The sequence below is a fragment of the Phoca vitulina genome, unplaced genomic scaffold, assembly GCF_004348235.1.
Source record: "Phoca vitulina isolate PV1807 unplaced genomic scaffold, GSC_HSeal_1.0 scaffold44, whole genome shotgun sequence".
In the NCBI taxonomy this organism is placed as follows: Eukaryota; Metazoa; Chordata; class Mammalia; order Carnivora; family Phocidae; genus Phoca; species Phoca vitulina.
In genome coordinates, this window is record NW_022589747.1 from 5,004,497 (window position 1) to 5,029,371 (window position 24,875).

Genomic DNA, 24,875 nt, shown 5'->3' on the forward strand with positions numbered 1-24,875 from the left:
TCAGTAAATACAATTTGAGACCACTTTTATATCCCCATCCTAACAGTGCCAATCCTTGGACGATGGCCTGGCCAGCTTTCTCACCCTCCCTCCCCACAGGGCGGGCAGGTGTGTACGGCCACCGACCATTCTGGGAGCATGTGCTGTGAGGAATCCCGCCCATCTGCAAGAAGGAAGCTCTTCTCTCCTCCCTCCGGGGGGTGGGGGGGGACAAATAACATGCAATAGGTACTCTGCTCAGAACGAGTGTCGCAGAGCCCGTGGAAGAGAGCAGCACCTACCCTACTAACCTCCCCCTCCTTGTAGGAGACGTCCCCTCTGAATGTACATAAACCCCTTGCTAACCCAGAGCTCAGCAGCTCCTCCCCTTCCTGGTCTCCTCCAGGGGGACAGACAAGACTACACTGAAAGTCAAAGCAAATCCAATCGTGACTCTGGCTCGACGTGATAACCCTTGATTTTGTGAAAGCCAGAGTCGGGGAAGGGAATGAGTATTTCAGAGCTCCGTGATAGACACTTCATTTGCTTAGAGTTTCAGTAGAAACTGTGATGTTCACGGTTATGCCACTCCTCCCGATCAAAGAATCTTTGGTCGAGAAACAAGGTATGCTCTGCCACCCTGATTGGAGGTGTGGCGGGAACGGGCACCAGAGAAAATCTGAAGCCAGCTGACAGTCGTACTCAGCCAGGACAGGAGCCGGTTCGAAGTGCTCTGTGCGTGTGTGGCTTCTCGCCCCGCTCTGCCCCATGATTAAGTCAGCAAATTAGGAAAAAAGAGAGGGACTGAAATGTCTCCAACATGCACATTTCCATCTGAAGTCTATTTATACGCCCTATGAAACGGACTTGGGTTTTAAGGCACCTGTGTTGTCTTAGAAATGCTTTTTGCCAAGGATAACCTGTGGACAGAGGCTGACTCTGGACACCCGTCTCAGCACACGTGGCTCAGTCGGAGCAAAATAAAATGCACCCCTTGAAGAAGAGGGAAAGAGAAAACATTTACTTGAGAAAGGTTCCTTTGTGCTGCCAAACACCGCAAAACTCGGAGCCCACTCTGGCTGTGATGTGGTGAATAGCACCAGTTCCGTTCAAGAAAGACTTCAAAACAAGATTTCCTCCAAAGACACGAATTCTTGGTTAGAGGCCTGAATTTCCTCAATACGCTCATTCATCCACAGGTTTATTATGGCCCTACTGTGTGCCAGGCACCGTTCTCCCGAGTCTCCTGGGGAAGAGAAGGCCCGGGGACGCAGAGCGCGCTTGGCAACAGACCCAAACATCTGGCTCGCCGACACTTGACTCACTTTAAAGAGAGACAGTGCTTTTGGTTAAACAGAGATAATACAAACACAAATATTCACAGGAGAAATAACACCCTGATATAAATTTAGTAACCACTGTCAGAGATCCTAGCATGAGACTGGAGTTTAAGAGGAGAATATCTCTGGAGAAAAGCAGGAAAGGGGAAGATAGGGAAACAAAATTTACAGGTGGAGACTGGGGAGACCCGCAGGTTTTTTCCTCAATATTGATTTGATGGCAATTTGCTTATATTTACTATGTGCCTCAAACACCTTTCATTGTTCAACTTGAACACATACACACACACACATGCGCGCGCACCCAGAAGAACGTCAGATTTCAGAAATCTGCAAGTGTGTATGTGTGTCCCCAAGTCACGGTGCTGAAGTCTTACTGAATTTTTGTTAAATTTAATTATGTTTATAGAGATTCTTATCCCAACCATTATGGGATGACACCTCGGACCTGGCACGTGTCCACGCTGGGGGTCAGGGCGCTGCTTCACAAGCTTCGGTATATAAAAGAGCCATCTCGAGGGTTTCTGATGATTCCCTAGGAGATTCTGATTCCCGAATAGTTGCAAAGCATCCTGGGTGATGCTGAGCACATCTGAGAACCAACGGTGAGAGCCAACAAGGGGGAAGCAAGTGTCAAGGAGACAAAAAAAAAAAAAAAAAAAAACAGCTCTTGACTATACATCTGATCTACTCAATTAACCTCAACCTACTTTGTGTAATACTTCAACCCAGGGACTTAGAAAGGACAGACTAAATTTAAGATGTAAGTACAAGTACGGCAGGCACGAACCGTGGATTCTATCTCACCTCCTTTGGTTTGAATGCATGGTGTAGGAGGCAAGGGTGGTCTATTTCAGGGGTCAGCCAACTCCCGTCTGCCATGTTTTTATATGGCCAGCCAGCTAAGACCGGTTTTCACAATTTGAAAACTGGCTGGGGGGGAAAAGCAAAAGAGGAATGATATTTCACGACATGTGGAGTTACATGAAATTCAAATTTCAGGGTCCATAAATAAAGCTTCATTGGCGCCCAGCCATGCCCGTTCGTTTACATATGGTCTGAGGCTGCTTTCACCGAAGAATCGCAGAGCTGAGGGGTCCCCACAGAGACACGTGGCCGGCAGAGCTGGAAAGACCTGCCATCTGGCCCTTTACCGACGAGTGTGTGGACTCCCGACCAGTAGGATGACTCTGGGAGCCTGGCCAGGTGCACAGATCCCCCGGCACCTGGACCCTCACCTTCACGATCTCGCTCCCTCTGCACACTATCTCATTCCAAAGCCCGATCCTTTCTGGAAAATGCACAGACTGATCCTTGCAGCTGGTGGGTTGCTGGGTAGTCAGCCAGATCTCTGTGGCTCCCACCAGTCTGGGGATTTTCTTCCCAAGAGGCCAGTGTGTTATTTCCAAACTGTTTATGCCTGCAGTACGTAACTGTAATCATGTTACTTAAATAGAACGTTACAGAACATAATGAGCATCAAGAGGAACAGTATGAAGGTTTTCAGGGAACCTAAGTTAAACATTTAAGGAACACAAAGTGAGTGGTTAAAAATAATGGATGAATGAATGAATACATGTTTATTTAGGCGATGGAGAGACCACTGAACAGGAAGAAAAAAACAAATCTGTCAGTACCAGGAAGGTTCTGCACTCAGATTTTATCAATATTCTTTTAACATTCTTAGTTGACCTTAGGGAACCTGGATCTGAAAGCCACAGGTGATGATTGCTGGGTGTGTGCATATCAAAGGATTGCAAAAGCACATAAATGCATTTTGTAAAAACACTCAGCCTTTTAAACTCCTGTATTTAATTCTTCTAACCATCCTCAGTCCCACTCAGGTCAGAGGAATGGTTTCTGCCATGACGTGCTTGCTTCCCCCACACTCCCGGCTGTTGACGTAGAACCGATGCCCCCCCCCCCCCACACACACACCACAGGTGGCCCAGATGTACAAGAACATTCAACCCTGGGCAGCCTGACGCCAAGGCAACCTCCCCCATCACTCTCTCACTCTGACTCCAAAGAGGCCAGAACCAGGGGACATTTAAAATTACCAGAACTATAGACAGTTTTGCTATTTAACATTCCACCACCAGCAGGCAAGAAAAAAAAAAAAAAATTGGAACCGTTAAAAGGAAAATCCAGATAATTGAGAATAAACATACTCAGGAAGGAGACGGAGCAGAGCTACATTCCAGATCCTCAGCATCCGCGAAGTGTATTCAGACACCTGACCGCTCACACAAGTGCGGGGCCGCTGGGGGGGTGGGGTGGGGAACACAGAGCCTGAGGCACCCGCATACCTGGTGCTTTTCTGATGTTTTCACAGCAAAGCCTGCCCTTTGGGACTCTCCCCACATCTGAACTAACGCCTGAGGTGAGCCAGCAGGTGGGCTGGGTGGTGAGCAGGTCCCTGCTGCCTACAGCCTGCGCAAGAAACCTCACGGTCTGCCCGGTGGCCACTCAGCCACCTCCGTGTCTCCGTGTCTGAGCGCTCACCTCCGGAGCACACGGCAACAACCCCACAAACACCCGCATTCTCTTTTCTAGGACTAAAAGTCAAATCATCCTCGACTGTCAAGCCACCTCAGAACACAAAGTTGTATACGCTGTGAATTTTTAACCAGCGTTCTAGCTTGTCACAAAAATCTTTGGGACAATACAGCGGGCATCCCTACTTACAATTCCCCGGTGGCCGTAAAAGAAACCCCGTATCTGCAGTGACATTCCTGGAAGAGCTATTCCAGCGAGCAGGTGAGAGCAGGTGCCGAGGCTGACTTACCTTCTCACACGTGCTTCTGCCTTTGGGAGGGGAAACGACCCCTCATCGGCAGCCCTCCCCTCGCAAGTGCCTGGGCTGCCCCATTCGTGGCATATTTATAGTGACTGGATTTATTTGGCATTGAAAGTCAAGATTCTAAAAATGAACTATAATTTTCACCAGCCAGAAAAACTGATTTTACCTATCTGAAAACGGTTAACTTGCTTAAATAGTTTAGTAATCACATGCAATTGCAAAAATACTTAAACATTTCAGTGGTTTTAGAATGCCCACACCTCATAAAACTTATTTTAGGTATTTATATTTCGAATGTCACTGAACGGCCCCTGGCCCAGGTACCCACCCGGCACTCTCTTCCCTGGAGATGTCAGCTCTACCTACAGCAATGGGACTCCCCCCAACCCCCATTAAGGGTGGTCTCCTCCAGTCAGTGTTCTTTACCCCCACCTGCACCCCACTTATATTAGATGGTGCTCTGGCCTCAGATTCTGCCTCCTTCCCAAATGCATCCCTGTGCCTCAGGCCGGGACATCTCTCCTCTTCTGCTCAGGAACCCAACAGCTGCCGCACGGGTCCACAGCTGCCACAGTCCCCACACATTTCGGGGCCTCAAACTCACACCAACCTTGTTTCCACATCTCTCCTCCCAAACACATGCCCCTTCCTGAAACATCATCATCCTCACTCTGCTGGGCAAAGAGCATCACTCCAGTCCCCACATCCAAAAGCCTGGCCGCAGCCTGCTGACCACCCCTCTGCAAGAACCTCCAAAACACCCCTTCCTGTCCACGGTCACTGCCGCCACTCTAAGGTCAGGTTTTTAAGGGACTTCTGAGATCCTTTTATTAGAATGAATTCTTCTCTGATGCAAATAATTTGCCTTGATTTTCAGGTTGGCCTTTTATACATAGTGGTTTTTGTCTGAAGTGGGAAACACCAATATTATCAAATTAAAGTAAATATGATCTGGCCATGTTCTTCAACTCTCTACTGCCTGGACCCCCAGCATCCGGAGCAACAGAGCAGTGAGAAGTGATGTGGGCTGGGCTGCAGGGAAGGCAGCAGGATCCCGGATGGGGGAGTGGGGAAGCTTTATGGGACAGCAAATATCTGCTCCCCTTCAGACGCATGACAGCGACAGGGAGACCCAGGGCCAGCCGGCAGAAGAAGAACCACAGGGACCGGGGGGAGGGCAGGTCTGCCCCAGGACCCGAGCCTCCCTCAGCAGCAGGAAAAGGCTGGTGGGACATAGGGAGATGTAGGAACAAGATCTGTATCCAAGTCCTGAAGCAGAAAACCCCTGCAACCTCCCCTGAATTCTCTCCCCCAGTAATTCTGTGGGACACTGAGGGGAGTTCTCTGTCCAGGCTCAGAATGCCCTTTTCACAATGAGACCTTGTTTTGGATTATTGGGGACTCCCGCTTCCAGATCTGCGTCCCGGGGCCAGGTCCAACAGGACCGGGCTGCTCTGGAGTTCTGGCCCCGCCGTGTCCATGGGCCTCACCACCTGGCATAGCCCATCTGTGGGGAGAGAGAAGCAGGGGAGCGAGGTTCCTGCAGAGAAGGGAGGCGTGCCTCTACGCGAGGAAATGCCCAGCGGAAAACAGACACCAGGGTCCCCACCATCCATGAGCAGATTGGCAGGTCAAGGCTTAGGGATGCTGTGGCCGGGCACAGATGTCCTCAACCACCTGTGGCCGCTGGGGTCACTCGGACAACTTGGAAAACACACAGAAGCCCAGGCCGCAAGGCCCCGAGGACCGGGGACAGGGAGGCCACTCGTCTGCCTCGGGGCTTTCTGCATTCCTCAGGCATCTCTACCAGGCCAAGACAAAGACTCATCCAGAAGGTCAGAAATTCCACCTGCTACCTCACAGCAGAAAATAAAAAGCAACTGTCTCCATTTTTCCGACATGTGTCTTTGAAGACTTACTACGTTCTGTAGCCCCCCATCCCCCCGGTTCTATTCTTTTTCCTCTCATCTGTCCAGCTAGGGTTTGTGGGTTTCTCTGTTTGAATGAAGAAGCCCTTATCTACAAGAACCCTTGTCTACTCTTCCAGGGCAGTGAGCTCAGCCCTTTTTCCTGGGGAACGTCCTTGGGTTCCTCCAAACAAAAGCTACTGTTCTAAAAAAAAAAAAAAAAAAAAAAAAAAAGCTACTGTTCTAAACACTGGAGGCATGTTGTTTGAAGAAATAAATACAGAGCCACATCATGAAACTTGTAAAGGAAGATGTGCACTGGGGGGTCCGAAGACACGCACCTCCTTTTGGTTACGAGAAAACGGGAATTCTCGAGAATCCAGTAAATGAGTACCCACAGATTGTGGGCTGCGCGGCCAACACACATCATCAGGCTATTTCAAGCCCGTGAGGTGATGTTCTGTTCCTGCTTCTGGGCCGGTGTCACGGGAGGGACAAAGGGACAGGTGGACACTGGTGCTGATTGGCCTTGGGGTGCCTGGGGCCAGAGGGGAGGGGTCCCCAGCCCCAGAGAGTCTGAGTCTCAGCAGACAGTGGGGAGGGGTCATCGGAGACTCATAAAGAGTATGACTGCCCAGGCAGGAGTCTTATAGTGGAACAGAGGACATGCAGAGGGCGAGTGGGGGGTATAGCGCCAAGGTCACGGGCCCCGTCTAGGGGTAATGACTGTGCCCCGATGGTGAGGCCTGAGGCAGACTCAGCCCGGCCCCTCCAGTCCCGGCTCCCCCGAGGTGCCACCATCAACCTCTGCAGGGGCAGCCGCCGGGGGTGGACCACAAGCCGAGCCAGGACAGGATCCCCATGGCCGAGGCTTGTCGGCTGCCAGGACAGCCCCAGATGCTCCAGGGTCCAAGCAAGTGTGGGGTGCAGCCCCAAACAGCCAGGTCTGCACTGTGAGGCTCTGTGCATCTGAACTGTCTGGACTCCTCCCCGCGGCTCGAAGGACGTGGCTCCCCCTGCCCCACATTTAGGCACACGTGGTCCTGACCCGACAAGCAGCTCCACGAGGCCCCTTCCCTGGCCACTGATTTCCCTGGAGAATGACACTGGCAACCCCCGTCCCCCCCAAGAAGAGATTATTAAATTCTCTACCCCCTAAGGACACTGAAGTGGGAAGTGAGTCAGTAACTGGGCTTCTCTACAACCGCACATCTCTAGCCTGAAAGTGTTGAGCTTCTTGTACCTTAAACGTTCAAGGAAATAAATGGGTAAACTGCACGTGGTATGAATTACATCTCAATAAAGCTGTTGGTTTTTACACATTATGGAAACAAAACATTTATTTCAGTATAAATTTTTCTACCTACTAAAACTCTAAGGTTCCAAGGAAACTTCTGGAACTCCCTTGAACCTTCACTAATGGGTACAACTTTGTTTCACTGCTTCTTTAAAAGGCACTCTTCCGTCCCTCTTGCTTTGCTTTTCTAGAAAAACTGCTGTCTTCACTGATGGTGGCTGGCCTGGCGAAGGGGTTGGTTATAGTCAGAGGGTCAAACTGAGAAGCGAGGACATCGAGGACCCTGGAAGTCACGGTCCAGAGGCACCTTCCGGAGATGGGGAAGGTGGGAGTGAGGCAGGGATGCCGGCCTGGGAGGCATGGGCGTGAACCGGGAACGTGTCCTGCTCGGAGACAGGAGTGGGGTGTGTGTGTGTGTGTGTGTGTGTGTGTGTGTGTGTGTGTGTGTGAGGCCGCACACATGAATTTAATGAGAGGAAGAGCAAGAACACAGAGCAAATGTACGTGTTAGTAACGGGGGAATCTGCATGAGCATGCATGGGAATTCCTGAATTCAGGATGTACAAGATACAGACATTTAGGAAGAATTTGAGAAACTTCATGTAAAGCAATTTGTTATTTCTTTTTCCAAATAAAAGTTAGGGTTGCATTTTTAATTTCAGAAGTGTAATAAATGAAAAGTGATTTTTTTAAAAAAAAATTTCTCTCTGAATTAAAAAAACAATTATTATTATTATTATTACTGTGTATGGGGCCTTTTCTTTCTGTGGGTAAGTCATCCTTAATTTAAAAATAAAAAGTGAAGATTTTGTGGCCCTGACTAATTGACCTCAGCGACCTATGTGCATGTAACTACCAACTAGTAACAGGCATGGACAGACAGGACGATGGATGGACGGATGGGCTGGGGGACAGACACAAGGACGGGACATTCATTCTCCACCGCAGTTTCTGCCCTGTCGGATGCAGATGACAGTAATGCCATACTTCCAGGGCTGCCCCAGGAACCCCGTCCCTGATCTCATGGGTACACAGCAAGCACAAGACTGACCCAGAAGAAGCGATCAGTGACGGGTCACAGGTGGGCAGACGGATCATCTCCCTCCACCCGGGCTCTCAGAAGGCATTCGGAGCCCCCAGCCGTATTCCAAAGCTGCCTCTGAGGAACCCACGAGGTGAAAGGTGATGCATTTGTCAAAACTGCAGAGCAGATCGGTTTCGGGTTATGTACCCATCTCTCTGTGCCCATGTGAGACGGGACAGAGAGAGACACACAGGGTAAGCAGCGTGGCCCCTGGCGACTCCTAAAGGACAAGCACATCTCGGTACTGAAAACACAGTGGCCGGCCTCGAGTGCCCGCACCACAAATACTACAACTTTTAAACACCCGTATCAAATGGTGCACAAATTTAGAAGCTCCACATTCACAGAAACTCCCACACACATGCACACCAAACAGGGTAAATTTGATCCGGAGATTAACCGAATCGAGAGCTAGGCCCCAGCCAGGCACGCACAGGAAGAGCACTCCCATTTATGGCCACCTGCATGCCCTCCTTCCAGCTACACCCGAAGACAAGGACGCTATATTTAGGCAGGTCCGTGACTCCGCGTGCCAAAGCGAGTGAACCACAGAGCCTTCTTCCATGGGCTCGTCTTTCAAAGGCAAAAACAACGAAAGTAGCAAAATGAAAGCATAATAAGATGACAAGCATAATCCACGGAACCGAGGGAAGGCAATCCCTCAATGTGCCATGTGTTTTTCTAGATGATTCCAGCTTGGAGAGAGCTGGGAAGTACAGAAATAGCCAAGCTGCTGCGCACGCTGAGAGTGATGACCCTTCTTACTCTTCCTTCTGACCAGTCCCTGTGCCCAGGCGACAGGCGGCCTGCAGGGACACTCCTCTCCAGATACTTGTGGCCCCATGAGGACCGGCACAGCTGTCGTCCCTCTCAAATTACGGCAGGTCCCTCCCTGTGTACCAGCCCAGCACCTACAAGCTAATAACGTAGGGCTGAGCTTTTAAAAAAAGTCAATGATTTATGGACAGGCCACATGACACATTCCTGTGAAAGGCACTGTACACATTTTAAATTCTAAGTTAAACACTGACCTTACGTCTCTAGAAGTATCTACTGAAAGCCAGAAAATGCTAATAAGGGAAATAGCCCAGAAAAATGACAATGTATGGAACGAAGTAACTGAAGTCATGTCCTAACTACAAAAGAGTAAATGAGATGTGTTGCGTTTACCCCGTGTACTTCCGAAAGTGTATTATACTGCTTTCGATCATTTTATTTCCTTTCTGTTTTTAAAGTGCCTAAAATGTTTGACTATATTTACCAAGCCCACAATTATTTTAACATGAGACCCTTTGGGGCGCCTGGGTAGCTCAGCTGGTTAGGTGTCTCTTAATTTCAGCTCAGGTCATGATCTCAGGGTCCTGGGATCGAGCCCTGCATCAGGCTCTGTGCCCAGTGGGGAGTCTCCTTCCCCTTCTCCCTGCCCACTCTCTCTCTCTCTCAAATAAATAAATAAACCTTTTTTTAAAAAATGAGGTCCTTTGGCAATGCATTTTTAATAGACTTTTTTTTGAGCAGTTTTACAGCAAAATTTCACAGCAAAATCTCATAGCAAAATTCAGAAGGTACTGAGAGTTCCCATATACTTTCTGCTCTCACACATGTATGGACTCCCCAAGTAGGAACATCTCACAACAGGAGCGTATTAAAACTGATGAACCTACAGTGACATCAATATCACCCAGAAACCATAGTCTACATGAGGGTTCACTCAGTGTTGTTAACTCTATGGGTCTGGACAAATGTATAATGACATGTATCTAATATTACAGGGTCATACAGACTAGTTTCACTGCCCTACAAATCCTTTGTGCTCCACCTACTCATCTCTGCCCTCCCCCCTAACCCGGGGCAAACGCTGACCTTTTTACTGTCTCTGTAGTTCTGTCTTTTCTAGAATGTCATACAGTTGGAATCATACAGCATGTAGCCTTCTCAGATGGCCTTCTTGCATTTAGTAATATGCATGTAAGGTCTTCTATGTCTTTTCATGTTTTGATAGCTCATTTCCTTTTAATGCTAAATATAATCCATTGTCTGGATATACCGAGCACATGCATTTTAAAAGAAAAAGGGAAGTGGTTCCAATGGGATAAACACAGCATTCTCTGTCTCCCACTCAATGCAGCTATAAAAACTGGCCAGATGCATGGCGCAGCTGTTGGAGGACTCTGAGAAGTAAACTCTTAACAGGTGAATTGGGGATGAGGCGCAGAACTGCCAAACCTCAAAACTGATGCTACAGTACCACTTATTTTTTCCCCCCCCTCGGGTCCTGGACTCAGTGCAGCTTGAGCTCTGCAGAGGGAAAGGCATTGACAGAGTGAGCTGCAGGAGAAACCCTCTAGTGCCAGGCTTCAGGAAAAAAAAAGGGGGGAGTCCCGTGATGCTCAGAGAGAATGGAGGATTCTATGTATTCTTCCCTCTTCTTACGAGCCCAGTCCCTAAGACGTCCTGCAGAAGCAGAGGTGCTGGCAGCAACAGTGGTGGGGGCCCAGCGGAACCCAAAATTCGGAGGGGAGATCCTGTTCTCTCTCACCAGAGGGGCTGAGGTCCCATGAGGGCAGAGTAAATCCCACTGCTTTTTCCACTCTCTGTTCTGCTGCTTTGCCCCAGAAGTAGGCAGTCAGAGGAAGAGCAACTGAAAGCAGGATAAATAAAGCCCCAGTTTTCTGGCTAGAGGACCAAAAGGGGAATCCTAGAGAAGTAGACCACACTGAAGAGACTGTAGAGGAGGAAGAGCCCAGGACAGTCCAGAAAGTCATTTACAGACTCCTGGTGGCATCTCTGAAATGCACATGTGTGGAGATGACTCTTGCATCACGCCATAGGCTTTGAGAACTGCTCCACGAGACAGCCCACCACCCAGGTCCCAGACTGGCCCCCGGCAAAAGGAACGTGGGAAGAAGTGAAGGCACTGTGAAGGCTTTGTACACAGAACCAACATGAAAACAACAACCACACAAAGCCTGGTGGAAATGTAAGCTCACACCCAAATGAGTCAATTGCTTGATAAAACAAAAAGAGAGTGCCAATATTGTTATAAGATTTAAATAAAAGCCAGAATATCATAACATAATATTCAAAATGTCTAGGAAAACATAAATTTACTCATCATATGAAGAACCAGGAAAATCTCAACTTGTGTGGGAAAAGAACCCACAGAGGTCACAAGATGACCACATACTGGGCTTGTCTGATAACAACTTTAAAGCAACTGTTACAAAAGCACTCCAAGAAGTAAGAGCTAACACCCTTGAAATAAATAGAAACGTGGGAAGTTTCAGCAAAGAAACAGAAGATATGAACAGGAACCAAAAGGCACTTTTAAATTTGAAAATACAATAACTGAAATAAAACAAAGCTTCATTGCATGGGCTCAATAGCAGACTCACCAATTCTGAGTACATATCAATAGAAATTATCCAAGCTGAATAACATAAAGAAAAATGACTGGCGAGAAATGAACACAGACTAAGAAACCTATTTGACAACAAAGGTCTACAGTGCATATCAACAGAGTCCTAGAAGGGGGAGAGAAAGAATGTGTGTCAGAAAAAAAATATTTCAAGAAATAATGGCAGAAAATGCCTTAAATTTTGTAAAACTCATAAGCCTACAGATTCAAGAAGTTCAATAAATCCCATACAGCATAAATACAAAGAAACCCATATTCAGGGATATCATAATGAAACTACTTAAAACTAAGGAAGGACAAGGTACAAATCTTGAGAGCAACTAGGGAAATCTACATTTCTTCTATGTGAATGATTTGAATGAAATGAGAAAGTGTTGATTCTAAGGAGACCGGGAAAAGTTTGCATATTTTAATCCCTAGAAAAACCATAAAAATAAGCAAAGGATATACTAAAAACCACAAGAGAAAAATTTAAATGGGATATTAAAAATTATTAAATAACTCAAAATAGGACAGGAGAGGGGAAACTGGAATGCAAAACAGGCAAGAAAGAAAGAATAATTAAATGATTGACCTAAAGCCACAAATATCATAAAAGTTATAGATCAATATTGTTTATTCATTTAATGGTTTAATAGAATGGTTTGATGTAATGACTTAATGTAAATGATCTAAACATTTCAGCTAAATGACAAATTACTCAAATACAGACAGTCCCTGACTTAAAATGGTTCATCTTACAGTGGTTCGATTTTTTTGACTTTACAATGATGTGAAAAGCATACACATCCAGTAGAAACTGTATTTCGAATTTTGAATTGTGATCTTTTTCCTGGGCTAGTGTTATGCAGTATGATACTCCCTCATGACACTGGACAGTGGCAGGGAGCTGCACATGAAGTCATGAAGATATTACAAACATTCCTTACCCATAAGACCATTCTGCTTTTTACTTTCAATACAGCATTCTATAAATTACATGAGACATTCAACAGTTTATTACAGCATAGGTTTTGTATTAAATGTTGCCCAACCGTAGGCTAATGTAGTTTTTGAACACATACAAGTTAGGCTAGTCTAAGCTATGATGTTCACTAGGTTAGGTATATTAAATGCATTCTCAGCTTACACTATTTTCAACTTATGATGGATTTATCAGGACATAACTCCATCATAAGTCAAGGAAGATCTCTACGTGCTATTTTCAAGAAACTCACTATAAATATAGTGAAAAGGTAGTTAAAAGTAAAATGATGGGAAAAATACACCATGAAATACAAACCAAAAGAAAGCTGGGTGGCCTTAAATCAAGATCAGACAAGGGGGAAATGTTAGACAAATGAAAGAAAATTACTGGGGATAAAGAGGGACATTACATAATATTAAAAGGACCAATTTGCCAAGAAGACATAATAATCCTAAATTTAAATGCATCAAACAATGAAGCTCTGAAATACATGACACAAAAACTGACAAATCCAATCAGAGAAATAGACAAATCCACAATTAAATTCCAAGAGATAACTAATATGCAATCTATAGGATATGAAAAAATTGAACAACTATACATCAATCGAATTGAACAACTCTATATCAATCAACCAGATCTAACTGGTATTTCTATAACTTCACCCAACTGTAGCAGAAAACACACGGTTTTCTTTTTTTTTTAAATATTTTATTTATTTGAGAGAGAGAGGGAAAGCACAGAGCGAGAGTGAGAGGGAGAAGCAGGCTCCCTGCTGAGCAGAGAGTCCAATGTGGGATTCGATCCCAGGACCCTGAGATCATGACCTGAGCCAAAGGCAGACGCTTAACCAACTGAACCACAACACATGGTTTTCTAGTGCACGTAGAACATTCACCAAGATAGAACGTCTCCTGGGTCATAAGACAAATCTTGCCAACTGTAAAAAAACTGAAGGCATACAAAATATGTTCTCTAACCGTACTGAAATCAGACTACAAATCAGTAACAGAAAGAAAACCATAAAATTTTTAAGTACTTGGAAATTAAATAACATACTTCTAAATAATTGATTGGGTAAGGAGGAAGGCTCAAGAACTTGAACATAAATTTAAAAAGTCAAAATTGGTAATCGGTGAGATGATAATAAAGTGCTTAAAAAGAATGTATAGCATCAAATGCTCGTCTTAGCAAAGAAATGTCTCAAATCAATAATCTAAGCTCCACCTAATCAAATTTGAAAAAGAATAAAACACCTAAATCATGAGAAGGCTGGCAATAATAAAGGTAAGAGCAGAGAAAACAAAAAGCAATAGAGACAAAATTTGGTTCTTTGTAAAGATCAATAAAGCTGATAAACTTACAACAAGAATGACAGAAAAGAGAGAAAACACCAATGAGTAACATGAAGAATGAAAAAGAATAGATCACTACAGAAACCACAGACTTCAGAAGGATTATAAGGGAAAGCTCTGTATAAATCTGTGCACAAAATTCAACAACTTACATGAAATAGACCTATTCCCCCCAAATCATAAACTCCCAAAACCCACTGAAGATGAAACGGAGAACCCAAGTGTATTTCCTTAAAAATCTGAATTTGTAGTTAAGAACGTTATGAAAAAGGAATCTTCAGGCCCATAGGGTTTCATGGGAAAATTCTGAAAAACTTTTAAGAAAAATAAACTATACCAATTCTACATAATCTTTTTCAGAAAATGGAAGAGGAGGGAATATTTCTCAAATCATTGTATGATGCCAATTTACCCTGATGCCAGAGCCAGGCAAATATATCACAAGAAAAGAAAACTATATACCAATATCCCTCGTGAACACAGATGCAAAAATCCCCCAAAAATTAGCAAGTAGAATCCAACAATATATAAGAAGAAGAATACACCCCACATGCAAGTGGGTCTTATCTCAGGAATGCAAGGCTAGTTCAATATTCAAAAATCAGTAAATGTACTTCCAGTTATAGAATGAATAAATCATGGGAATAGAAGACACAGCACAGGGAACACAGTTAATGATATTGTCATAGTAACGTGCGGCAACAGATGGTAGATATGAGTGGTGAGCACAGCACAGCATAATGTACGGAGTGTCGAATCACTATGTTGTACACCTGAAACTAACGTAACATTGTGTGTCAGCTATACTTCAATTCAGAAAATTAATTTATTTTTTAAAAGATTGACAAATTAAGTTATAGGACATTTAAGTCAAAATCTCTTCTTATGAATTAAAATTTCATAAATGGGATGTCTTTTCCACCATTACAGTATATGAAACAGGCCAATTTGCTTTTTAAATAAATAGATGAATAAATAAAAACTCACCATATTGACCATATACATATGAACACATCAACTGAAACAAAGAAAAGCATTTGGCCTAATTTAATACCAAGAACAAGCAGCAAACTAGAATAGAAGGGAGCTTCCTCTACAAAATACCTCCAGCTAATTTCGTACTAAATGGACACAAGTGAAATGCTTTCTCCCCAAGATTGTAAGCAAGGCAAGAATGTAGACACCCTCATTCCTCAGGGCAGCTGGGTGGCTCAGTCAGTTAAGGATCTGACTCTTGATTTCGGCTGAGGTCATAGTCTCAGGGTCCTGAGATCAAGCCCTGTGTTGGGCTCTGTGCTCAACGGGGAGTCTGCTTGAGATTCTCTCTCTCCCTCCCCCTCTGTTCCTCCCCCCACTCGTGTGCACATGCTCTCTCTCAAATAAATAAATAAATCTTAAAAAAAAAGAAACCCTCATTCCTCCTATTCAACTTCAAAACTGGAAGCCTACACTATGCAATTAGAAGAGAAAAAGAAATAAAATATCGGGGAAAATGGAATAAAACCATACCTATCTTCTAGACACATATAGACAATCCCAGGGAATCTGCAACAAAACAAAACAAAAACCTTATAGAATTAATGAATGAATTTTGCCAGGTCAGAGGAGATAAGGTCAACACACAAATCAATTATATTTCTGTACAACAATGAACTGGAAACTGAAACTTTAAGATACCATTTATGATGGCTCTAAAAAGGTAAAATATTTAATTATAAATGTAACCAACATGGAGAGAATCTATATGCTGCAAATGACAAAACACTAATAAAAGAAATTTAAAAGACCTAGGAAAATGAAAAGATGTATCTGGCTCATGGACTGGAAGACTCAAATCGATTTATAGATTTAACAAAATTTAAATCCATTTTCCAGCATGATTTTTTTTTTTTTTTTTGAGATACAAACTGACTCCAAAATTTATAAGAGAAGTCAAAGAATGAGAATAGCCAAAATGATTTTGGGGAAAAAAGGAAGAAAGTTGGGGGAATCACGCTACCCTGTTTCAAGACTAACTATGAAGCTACAATACAAAATGGTGGTAAGGGAACAGATCAGTTAAAAAAACAAAAAACAGAGAATCAAGAAATAGATCCACACAAATATGGTCAACTGATTTTTGATGAAGGTGTAAAGACAATTTAACAAACAAAGGACACTGTTTTCAACAGGGTGTTGAACAACTGGATGCCAGAAAACAACGAGAAGGAGGAGGAACAGGAGAAGAACTTTGATGTAAATCCCATACTTTAAACAAAAGTGAACTCAAAATGAATCACAGAGCTAAATGGGAAAGTCAAACCACAGGAGAAAATCTCCACGGCCTGGGGTTAGTTAGGCAAGACATGGCACCCAAAGCATGTCCAAGGCATGAAGTGAGTGGAGAAAACAAAAAAAATGGGATTCTAATCTTTTTAGAAAACTGTTAAAAAACCAAAAAGACAACCCACAGACTGGGAGAAAAATACTTGCAAATCCCATATATGCCCAAGGAGTTGTGTACACATGTATAAAGAACCTTCAAAATACCGCATGAGAAAACAAATAATCTAATTAAAAATAGGCAAAAGACGTGAACAGAGATTTCCCCAAAGACGATACACGGATGGCAGATAAACACATGAAAAATGCCCAACATCATTAGCCATTAGGCAAATGCAAATGAAAACCACAGCGCACTACCACTTCAGACCCATAAGAATGGCTAAAAGGAAAAATCTTGAACATACCAAGTGGTGATGAGCATATGAAGCAAGAGGAACTCTCTGACATTGCTGGGGGGAATGGAAAATGCACAGCCACTCTGGAAGCTCTTACAGACATACACCACATGACCCAAGCAATCCCACTCCTGGGTATTTACCCCAGAACAATGAAAATTTAAGTCTGCACAAACACCTGTAAAAGAATATTTACTGCAAATCAACCCACAAATCATGCAACATTGAAAACAACCCAGATGACCTGAGATGAGTGGATAGATAAACCAACTGGCATGGATCCATACAATGGAATGCTACTCAGCCATGAAAATAAATGAATTTATATATATATATATATATGAAGTTGCATCTCAGAGGTGCGACGCTCAGTGGAAGAGTTAGTCTCAAAAGGATGCATACCGAAGGATTACGTCTCTATGGCATTATCAAAAAGACAAAATGGTAGCTGTGAAGATCAGTGGCTGCTTGCAGACTAGAAAGGGCTGGTATGAGCATGAGTGTTGGGGGTGACCTACCTGTTCTGTATCCTGATTGTGGGGGTGGTTGCACAGACCTGCACATGCATTAAAATTCATAGAACCCGGGGCGCCCAGGTGGCTCAGGTGGTTAAGCGGCCGACTCTTGATGTCAGCTCAGGTCGTGTTCTCAGGGTTGTGGGATTGAGCCCCGCATACGGTTCTGCGCTCATTGCTGAGTCTGCCTGTCCCTCTCCCTCGGCTCCTCCCCCTGCTCGCACTCTCTTTCCTTCTTTCAAATAAATAAATAAATCTTAAAAAAAAAAAAACTTCACAGAACTGTACACCAAAGAAGGCAATTTGACTCTAGATTTAAAAATAATAAAATTTAGAAATACAAAGAGAAAATAACTGGATTTAAGTATCAGTCTCTAAGACAGAGATGTCCATAGAAAGTCCTCCCTCCCCACCTACTATATACAGTAACAATTCCTTGTTGCCTTTTTAAGGAATAATAGGAACCATCATTGGAAGTCAGAACTTACTGTTGTCACTTGTGAATGATGGCAGCAGAGAGATACAGCCTGGGTAAATAAGCAAGAGAGCAGAGAAATGCCTGCATTAGCAATAGCGGTCACTCCTGGCATGCCCACCGCGTTCGGGCTCCAGCGACTTCTGCAGGTCATCACATTTTGGTGAGCAATGGATAGCAATTGATCGGTTCACGGCCTTCAGTCCCAAATAATGAACGAGTCTACCACTTGGTTATCCTGCAGGCTATCCTACCCTACTTTTCTCCTCTCCTTTACTACCAGACACTTTCAGGAGAATCAGGAGCTGCTTCACCATCTTCTCTCACCACCTGCCCTCCTAAACCCACCTCGGGCTTTTGCTGCCTGAGTCTTGTGGTGTCGCCGGCGCCCTCCACCCCTACTTCACACACTTCCCCTGGGTACTCGCTCACTTTCTGACCTGGGTGAGAGCAGCACCACAGGACAGCGGAAAAACGAATCAGTTTGGTGTTACTAATCTCGGTTCCCTGAGTCTGGTAGGACGACAGCGAAAACTACAGGAGACCCGGTTACATGGGAACTTGAATATTTAGGACATACACTAAGATATATTTGTTGTTTATCTGAAATTCACGTGTAAGTTGGCATGCTGCATTTTATCTGGCCAGTCTGGCCCAGCCAGGCCACAGCATCCTTCAGATGCGGGAGTCCTGAAGATGAGTGGGCCTCACGGCGGAGTTAGGAAGCGCCTGGTCTGAGTCGGGTCCCGTGCTGAAGCCCAGCCTTGCTGCCAAGGTGCAGAGCCCCACTTCCGCACGTGCCAGGCCAGCTGCCCTCCACGGCCCCTCGTTCCACCCGCATGCAAAGCAAAAGCTGTCCTTTTGCTCCTTACTGCAAACAGATGGCTCCGGATTTCCTGTTCCTGCTTTGCCAGCCACTCCAGGGCACACAGACTCAGACACTGGGCCGAGGAGGCTTCGGCTGCGTGACTTTGAACAAGTCTCTGCATCTTGCCGAGCCACGAGTGGTGATGCCAGTAGGACCTGTCCTGCCCTCCACACAGGGCTCTGCGGACAACGGGCTCTCAGCGCTGGCAAAGGGATGTGCCAAGTGCCCTTCAAATGTTAACTGTTTTCATCTTCGTTGCTGACAAGGTCACATTCCTAGAAACCCCAAATCACGTTTCTCCTCCTCATCCTGCACCTGCAACTGGTCACCAGTCCATCAGTCCTACCTCTAACCCCTGTCTGAAATCCCTCCTCTTTCCATCCCGCCCACAGCCTGACCCGAGGGGCTCACAACCGCCCCCTTCCTCCTGGGCCCTGACAGAGGCCTCCCAGCTAGTCTGTCCCAGCTGCAGCCTTGCCCTCCCTCCCATGGCTCCCAGAGCTCGTTTCCCAGAGACAGCGGACAAGCTGGCACGGCTTCTCCGAGGCTACCGAGGGGCTCCCCTCACCCCCGACGGCACAAAGGTGCTGTGATGCTGGTCCGGCCACATGCTCTCTCCACTGGTCTCCCTTCCTGGAGAACCAACCCCCTCACTGCCCCGAACCAGGCCGTGCACTGCACACCCGTCCTTGCGCTTGCCATACCCTGAAGGGGAAGAGCCGATCATCCGTCCCCTAGCCGGTGACCTCCCAGGCTCTCAGATGCACACAGCAGGGGCATGCACAGCATCTGTGCACCACCAGCGAACGTTTCCAGCAAGCCACGGAGTGCAGGTGGGCAGCAGTGCCCAGCAGAAACCAGTTCGAGTCACCGATCACCTCCAGCTGCCTCCTCTGAGGAACCGCAACTTGTCCTACTTTCATTGATGAGAACTGGGGAAATCAGTGCTTCCCCTTCCACCCAGCTTATCAGAAACACAAAGGCAAAGCCTCATCGCTGCACGGAGACTCGCTTTCCCGGCTGAATCTCTCCTCCCTCTGCCATTCCCGGGCCTGGTTTTCTGTTTCTGCGTTCACTAACCTTCCCACACACAGGCCCTCGACCAAGTTCCTCGTGGGAACAGATGGGACAGAGAGGAAATCAGCGGCGTCGGAGGAAATCAGTGAGATGTCCTCCTGAGTGGCAGTGACCACACGTCGGCCACTTTTCAAGGGACACTGGAGAGGCAGTGCCCGTGCCTGGGCCAAGACCATCGAGTGCACATGCGCCATCGGGAGACGCAACAGAGCGGCCGGTCACAGCGTCTGCTGCATCAGCTACGTGCTGCTGGTCACCGGAGGCCACCAAGTACCACCCGCCCATCTTCTCTATCTTACTTTGAAATCCGATGGCTCATCGTTGGGGAGCTTGGGGTTCTAAAGTGGCAGGCAAAGCAGAGCACAGGGCAGAGCAGAGTTGATGGGAAACCCAAGATGTCACAGCTCAGGTGGTCTACCCAAGAAAAATGCGTCTGTGTCGCAGACCTTTCTTTAAATCTTGTCTTGACCCCAAGGTCAGGAGACCCCCCCAAAAATAAACACCGATGCAGAGGTGAAGGGTGCAGAAGCAGTGAGCCATTCTTCTAAAACTCAGACATGACTGTCCGAGCCTGGGCATCCTGCTGCCCCTAGGCCTTCTTTCCCCGGGACCTCAGTCTCCTTCCACCTCCATGCTGTGGGTAGGTTAAGCTGGTCAAATGACAGCACTGATTGCAGAAGTTTAGCCCCTGCTGGGCCTTGTTCACACTCCTCTGTCTGCAGGAGCTCCCTGACCTTCTGTCCCAGCCCTGGTGCCCCCTCCTCCTGAGGACTCCCACACTGGACACATGGAGTCTGCCCTGAAGTCATCCTTATCACTCTGCACTGCCCGGACGGTGACCCAGCCCCTCTCTCCGCCTAGAGGGTATGGTCCCTCGAACAGCCGTTGTGAGGTGGCAGAAGTCCCATCAGTCCCCTGCACATGTGGGCGCACGGTGCACAGCCCTCGATCACAGGCTGAGGATCCCGAGACACACGTGAGCAAGGCCGAGACGCTGACGCACAGGGAGGGAGCTGGGATGACAAGACACAGGAAGGAAACGAGGTGACAGGAACCAGCAAGAGATTTGCCAGAAGGTAAAGGACTGAGATCAGATGCCTTGTCTAACCGGTTGTCCTCACCAGTGGTTGAGGCTTGGGAATCATTTTGACAACCTTGAAAAGTGACCTTGAAGACAATCTGGGAAGTCCCCGTATGTGTGGGGAAGTCAGCGCTGCTAAGGAATCACTGTTAGTTTGGTTCCCGGTAAGGAGAGGACAGGATGGCCAGGAGAACAGTCTGGGGAGTGAATCATGCGTATGGAAGTGTTTGCAAACAAATCAACCCATGGGGGCTTTGCCCATAAAATAACCACGCCAAAGAAAATGTTAAAAAATGTTATGCTTGACAATGGGCACATGGGAGTTCCCACACTACGATCTCTACTTCACATGCATTTGAAATCTTCAGCCTATGTTTTAAAAGGAACAATATTCTGTTTTTGTCATTTGAAGTCATCCACTGAATGGAATTAGCTGAATCTTCAAATCAATGGCAGTTTATTATCAAATTGATTTAAGTCCCCTGAAAAGTGACCTATTCCAAAATTATGTCTTTTTATTTTTTAGGGAGATACTAGTTAAAAGTTACTGATGATAATGTTAAAAAAAAAAGAAAGAAAAATTTTGCTGGGACGCCTGGGTGGCTCAGTCGGTTAAGCGTCTGCCTTCGGCTCAGGTCATGATCTCAGAGTCCTGGGATCAAGCCCTGCATCAGGCTCCCTGCTCAGCGGGGAGTCTGCTTCTCCCCCTCCCTCTGCTTCTCCCCCTGCTCGTGCTCTCTTTCTCTCTCTCTCTCTGTGTCTCGAATGAATAAAAAAAAAAAAAAAAGACTAGCCACTCCGGGGGAGTGGCTTAGGTGGTGAAGCATCCGACTCTTGGTTTCAGCTCAGGTCCTGGTCTCCTGGTTGTGGGATCGAGCCCCACGTCAGCCTCTGTGCTCAGTATGGAATCTGCTTCAGGTTCCCTCCCTCTCACTCACTCACTCTCTCTTTCATACATACATACATACATACATACATACATAAATAAATAAATGAATGAAAGGCTAGTTACTCCATCCTGCATGAAGGACGCTGGATCACACACAGTGTTCTCCGCATAGAAACTATACTCCTCCAGCTCTAGCAACCTGCCAAAGGTTTTCATCAGTCAAGCACTGCATTAGTCCTAACTTTGTCCAAATAAAGGTTTACCATTTTTCGTTTGATCTCACTAGCCACTATCGCACTAGGAATATACACATAATTTTGTATCCCGTCGAGGTAGCAGAGTCCTTGAACGCTGTCTATGCTTAGTTTATGTAGAATTAAGGTTCACCTGTATCATTTTGATAACTTTTAATGATCCAATCAAATGGAAGCAAAGACATGACCCTGTGAGTGCCTGGCCTTGCACGCGGTCAGGACCTAGGACTACGCTCCCATACCATCCCTGACACAAGCTTCCAGGCACCCAGCAAAGCATGACACCTGGTGACAAGACGCCACACGACACAGGCTCGGGTCCGTCCGATCACATTCCTCCTTTAACTGTCGGTGCTGCTCACTTCCCGCAGGTCTGTATCGATGGCGTCTCCAAGAACAGCCACCAAAGCTGGAGGATCCACGGGACAACCTAACCTTGACTTTCTTTTCTGAAAGGTGTCCAATCCTGACCGTCTCTCACATGTCTGCACTTTTCCACACCTCTTTATTCTCCTTTTTGAGCATTAGGGGGGAAAAAAAAATCCCCACTGAATAAACCTCTAAGCATCTATTTATGGGAGCTAATCTTGTCACAGCTTCTCCCACCTGGCTGTGGCAGGCATCTGGAAGGAGTGTTCTAACTAAGGACGGCTTTATGAGAAGGCCTTTCACAAAAATAAACCTGACTTATCGTAGCCCCACCCTACAAGGAGGACTGATAGCGCCTTCTTTTCTGGGTGTTCCGAAAACACTTTGTGCATATCTCTCTCACAGCGTGTGTCATAGCTCCTTGCTCAGGGATCTGTCCCTGTGTCCATGCTGTGGGCTCCGTGAGGTCAGGGACAAATTATCCACACCCAAGATGCCAGGATGAATTTTAATTAATTCTTAATTTTTTAAAAAAAAATCACAGCTAAGCAAGTGAATACATTTTAAAATAGTGCTACATCAGTAAAAAGTGGATCGTGTCACTTTTAAATACCCATCCTATGGAGAGAAATCTGACAAAAATTTAACGTAGAGACTATCATCCGTACGGTTTTAATTCAAAGTTTATCCAAACATGCTGGGAGATGTTTGAGTAAATGAGGACAATCAAAAAGGAGAAATTAATCTTGGCTTTCTTTTTGTTTTTGTGTGTGTGTGTGTTTTACCAAAGCATTATTTTACACAAGTTAAGCATTCCATGTCTTTTTTTTTCTGATCGATAATTTATTTTCAGAGAAATAATTCTGCAGGAAAACAGTTATATAAATGTCCCCACAAGTGTTTTAGAGAGTGGTTTCTGTTTCGTGGTGGATGCTTGTGAAGGCTTTATAACCATTTTGATGTCGGTGATCACTCACAGCTAGGTGCTAAGCATAGCATGAGTGCTTGCTTGCAATCTGGGCTTTACTGTCTTTTTCCAAAGCAACCTGGCTAACCCATGTGAAGTGCATTAAAACATACACAGAAGGGCCTCTGAAGAGGAAATTTTTGTAACACAGAACAATTGCGCGCTACGTAAACAGCTCTTTCAGACTAAATAGAGCTCCCCGCCTGGCCTCCCTGAGAGCTGGAACAATATTTTTATTCAAGTTCATTTAAAGGCTTGATGGGTGGATGAACAAGTGAATGGATTATCTTTAGCCAGGGTGGGACATCTGAGTCACCTGGGAGCTCCTTCAGACCACTCACCACTGAATCCCATCTGCACGGGCGGAATTAGAACCTCTTCAGGGAGAACCTGAGGCCTGTCTTTATTCAAAAGCCCCCAGGAAGAAGACACAAATAAATGGAAAGATATCCTGTGTTCATGGATTGGAAGAATTTTTTTTTTTTTAAAGATTTTATTTATTTATTTATTTGGCAGAGAGAGAGGGAGAGCACAAGCAGGGGGAGGGACAGGCAGAGGGAGAGGGAGAAGCAGGCTCCCCGCTGAGCAGGGAGTCCAATGCGGGACTCGATCCCAGGACCCTGAGATCATGACCTGAGCTGAAAGCAGGCGCTTAACCAACTGAGCCACCCAGGCACCCCAATGGATTGGAAGAATTAACACTGATAAAATGTCCATACTACCCAAAGATTCAGCGAAATCCCTATCACAATTCCAATGGCATTTTTCACGGAACTACTACCACAGAAGACCCCAGAAGACCCCGGAAGCAATCGGACACACACCCCTGGTTAACAGCCATCAGGACAGAACCCAGCCCCCTCATGCTTGTTTAGACTGACTCAGGATCTGGGCTGAGAGATCATAACACGCCCAGTCCAAACAGGGCGATATGGCAGGGGAGTGGGAATGCTGAGTAATTACCACCTCAGCCAGGCCAAGAGGCGGAGACTCTCACAAACCAAGACATCCAGCCACGTTTCAGCAACTGAGATTGTTGTGTTGTTCTTTTTAATGAGGCTAAGTTTTCATCATTTGGAGGATCTTTATGTAAGAACAAGGCATACGTGTAAAAAGAAAATTGTCACGTGCAGCCCTGCTCCGTGGAAAAGCCGACCATCAGAAGTGCCCTCCAGTGGGATGTGGTTACGAAAACCTTTCCCGAGCCCCTCAGTGGGGGCTGTGAATACCTGTCACAAGTGGTTTAGCCAAGTTGCTTTGGGGAAAGGCAGTCAAGCCTGGATTGCCCTGGGGTAGTTTCAAAAGACGGGCACAAATGTTTTACACCGGTTCCCTCAAAAGCAGGAGCCTCACTGCACCCCTGTGAGAGTGGGCTTGACTTGGTGACTTGCCTCTAAGGAATGCAATATGACGCTAAGTGACAGCGTGTGATTCAGAAGGCTGGGTCATAAAGGCATTGCAGCTTCCCTGAATTCCTTCCCGAATCCCCAGCTCAACAGGAAGCTGATTG

General features: G+C 46.0%; 1 protein-coding gene across 3 annotated transcripts in view; it reads right to left on the bottom strand.

Moving 5' to 3' along the window:
* The window catches only part of COBL (cordon-bleu WH2 repeat protein), a 278,487-nt gene that overhangs the window by 236,398 nt on the left and 17,214 nt on the right, over positions 1 to 24,875 (bottom strand). Inside the window, exon 1 of one of the 3 annotated variants that reach the window (XM_032430636.1) lies at positions 19,433 to 21,413. The exons of the other annotated variants lie outside the window; for them this stretch is intronic. Coding sequence (XP_032286527.1) covers positions 19,433 to 19,455 — 23 coding nt within the window. The 5' untranslated portion in view covers positions 19,456 to 21,413. Of the gene's footprint in view, positions 1 to 19,432; positions 21,414 to 24,875 lie in introns of those variants that run through there. 3 annotated transcript variants of the gene reach the window in all.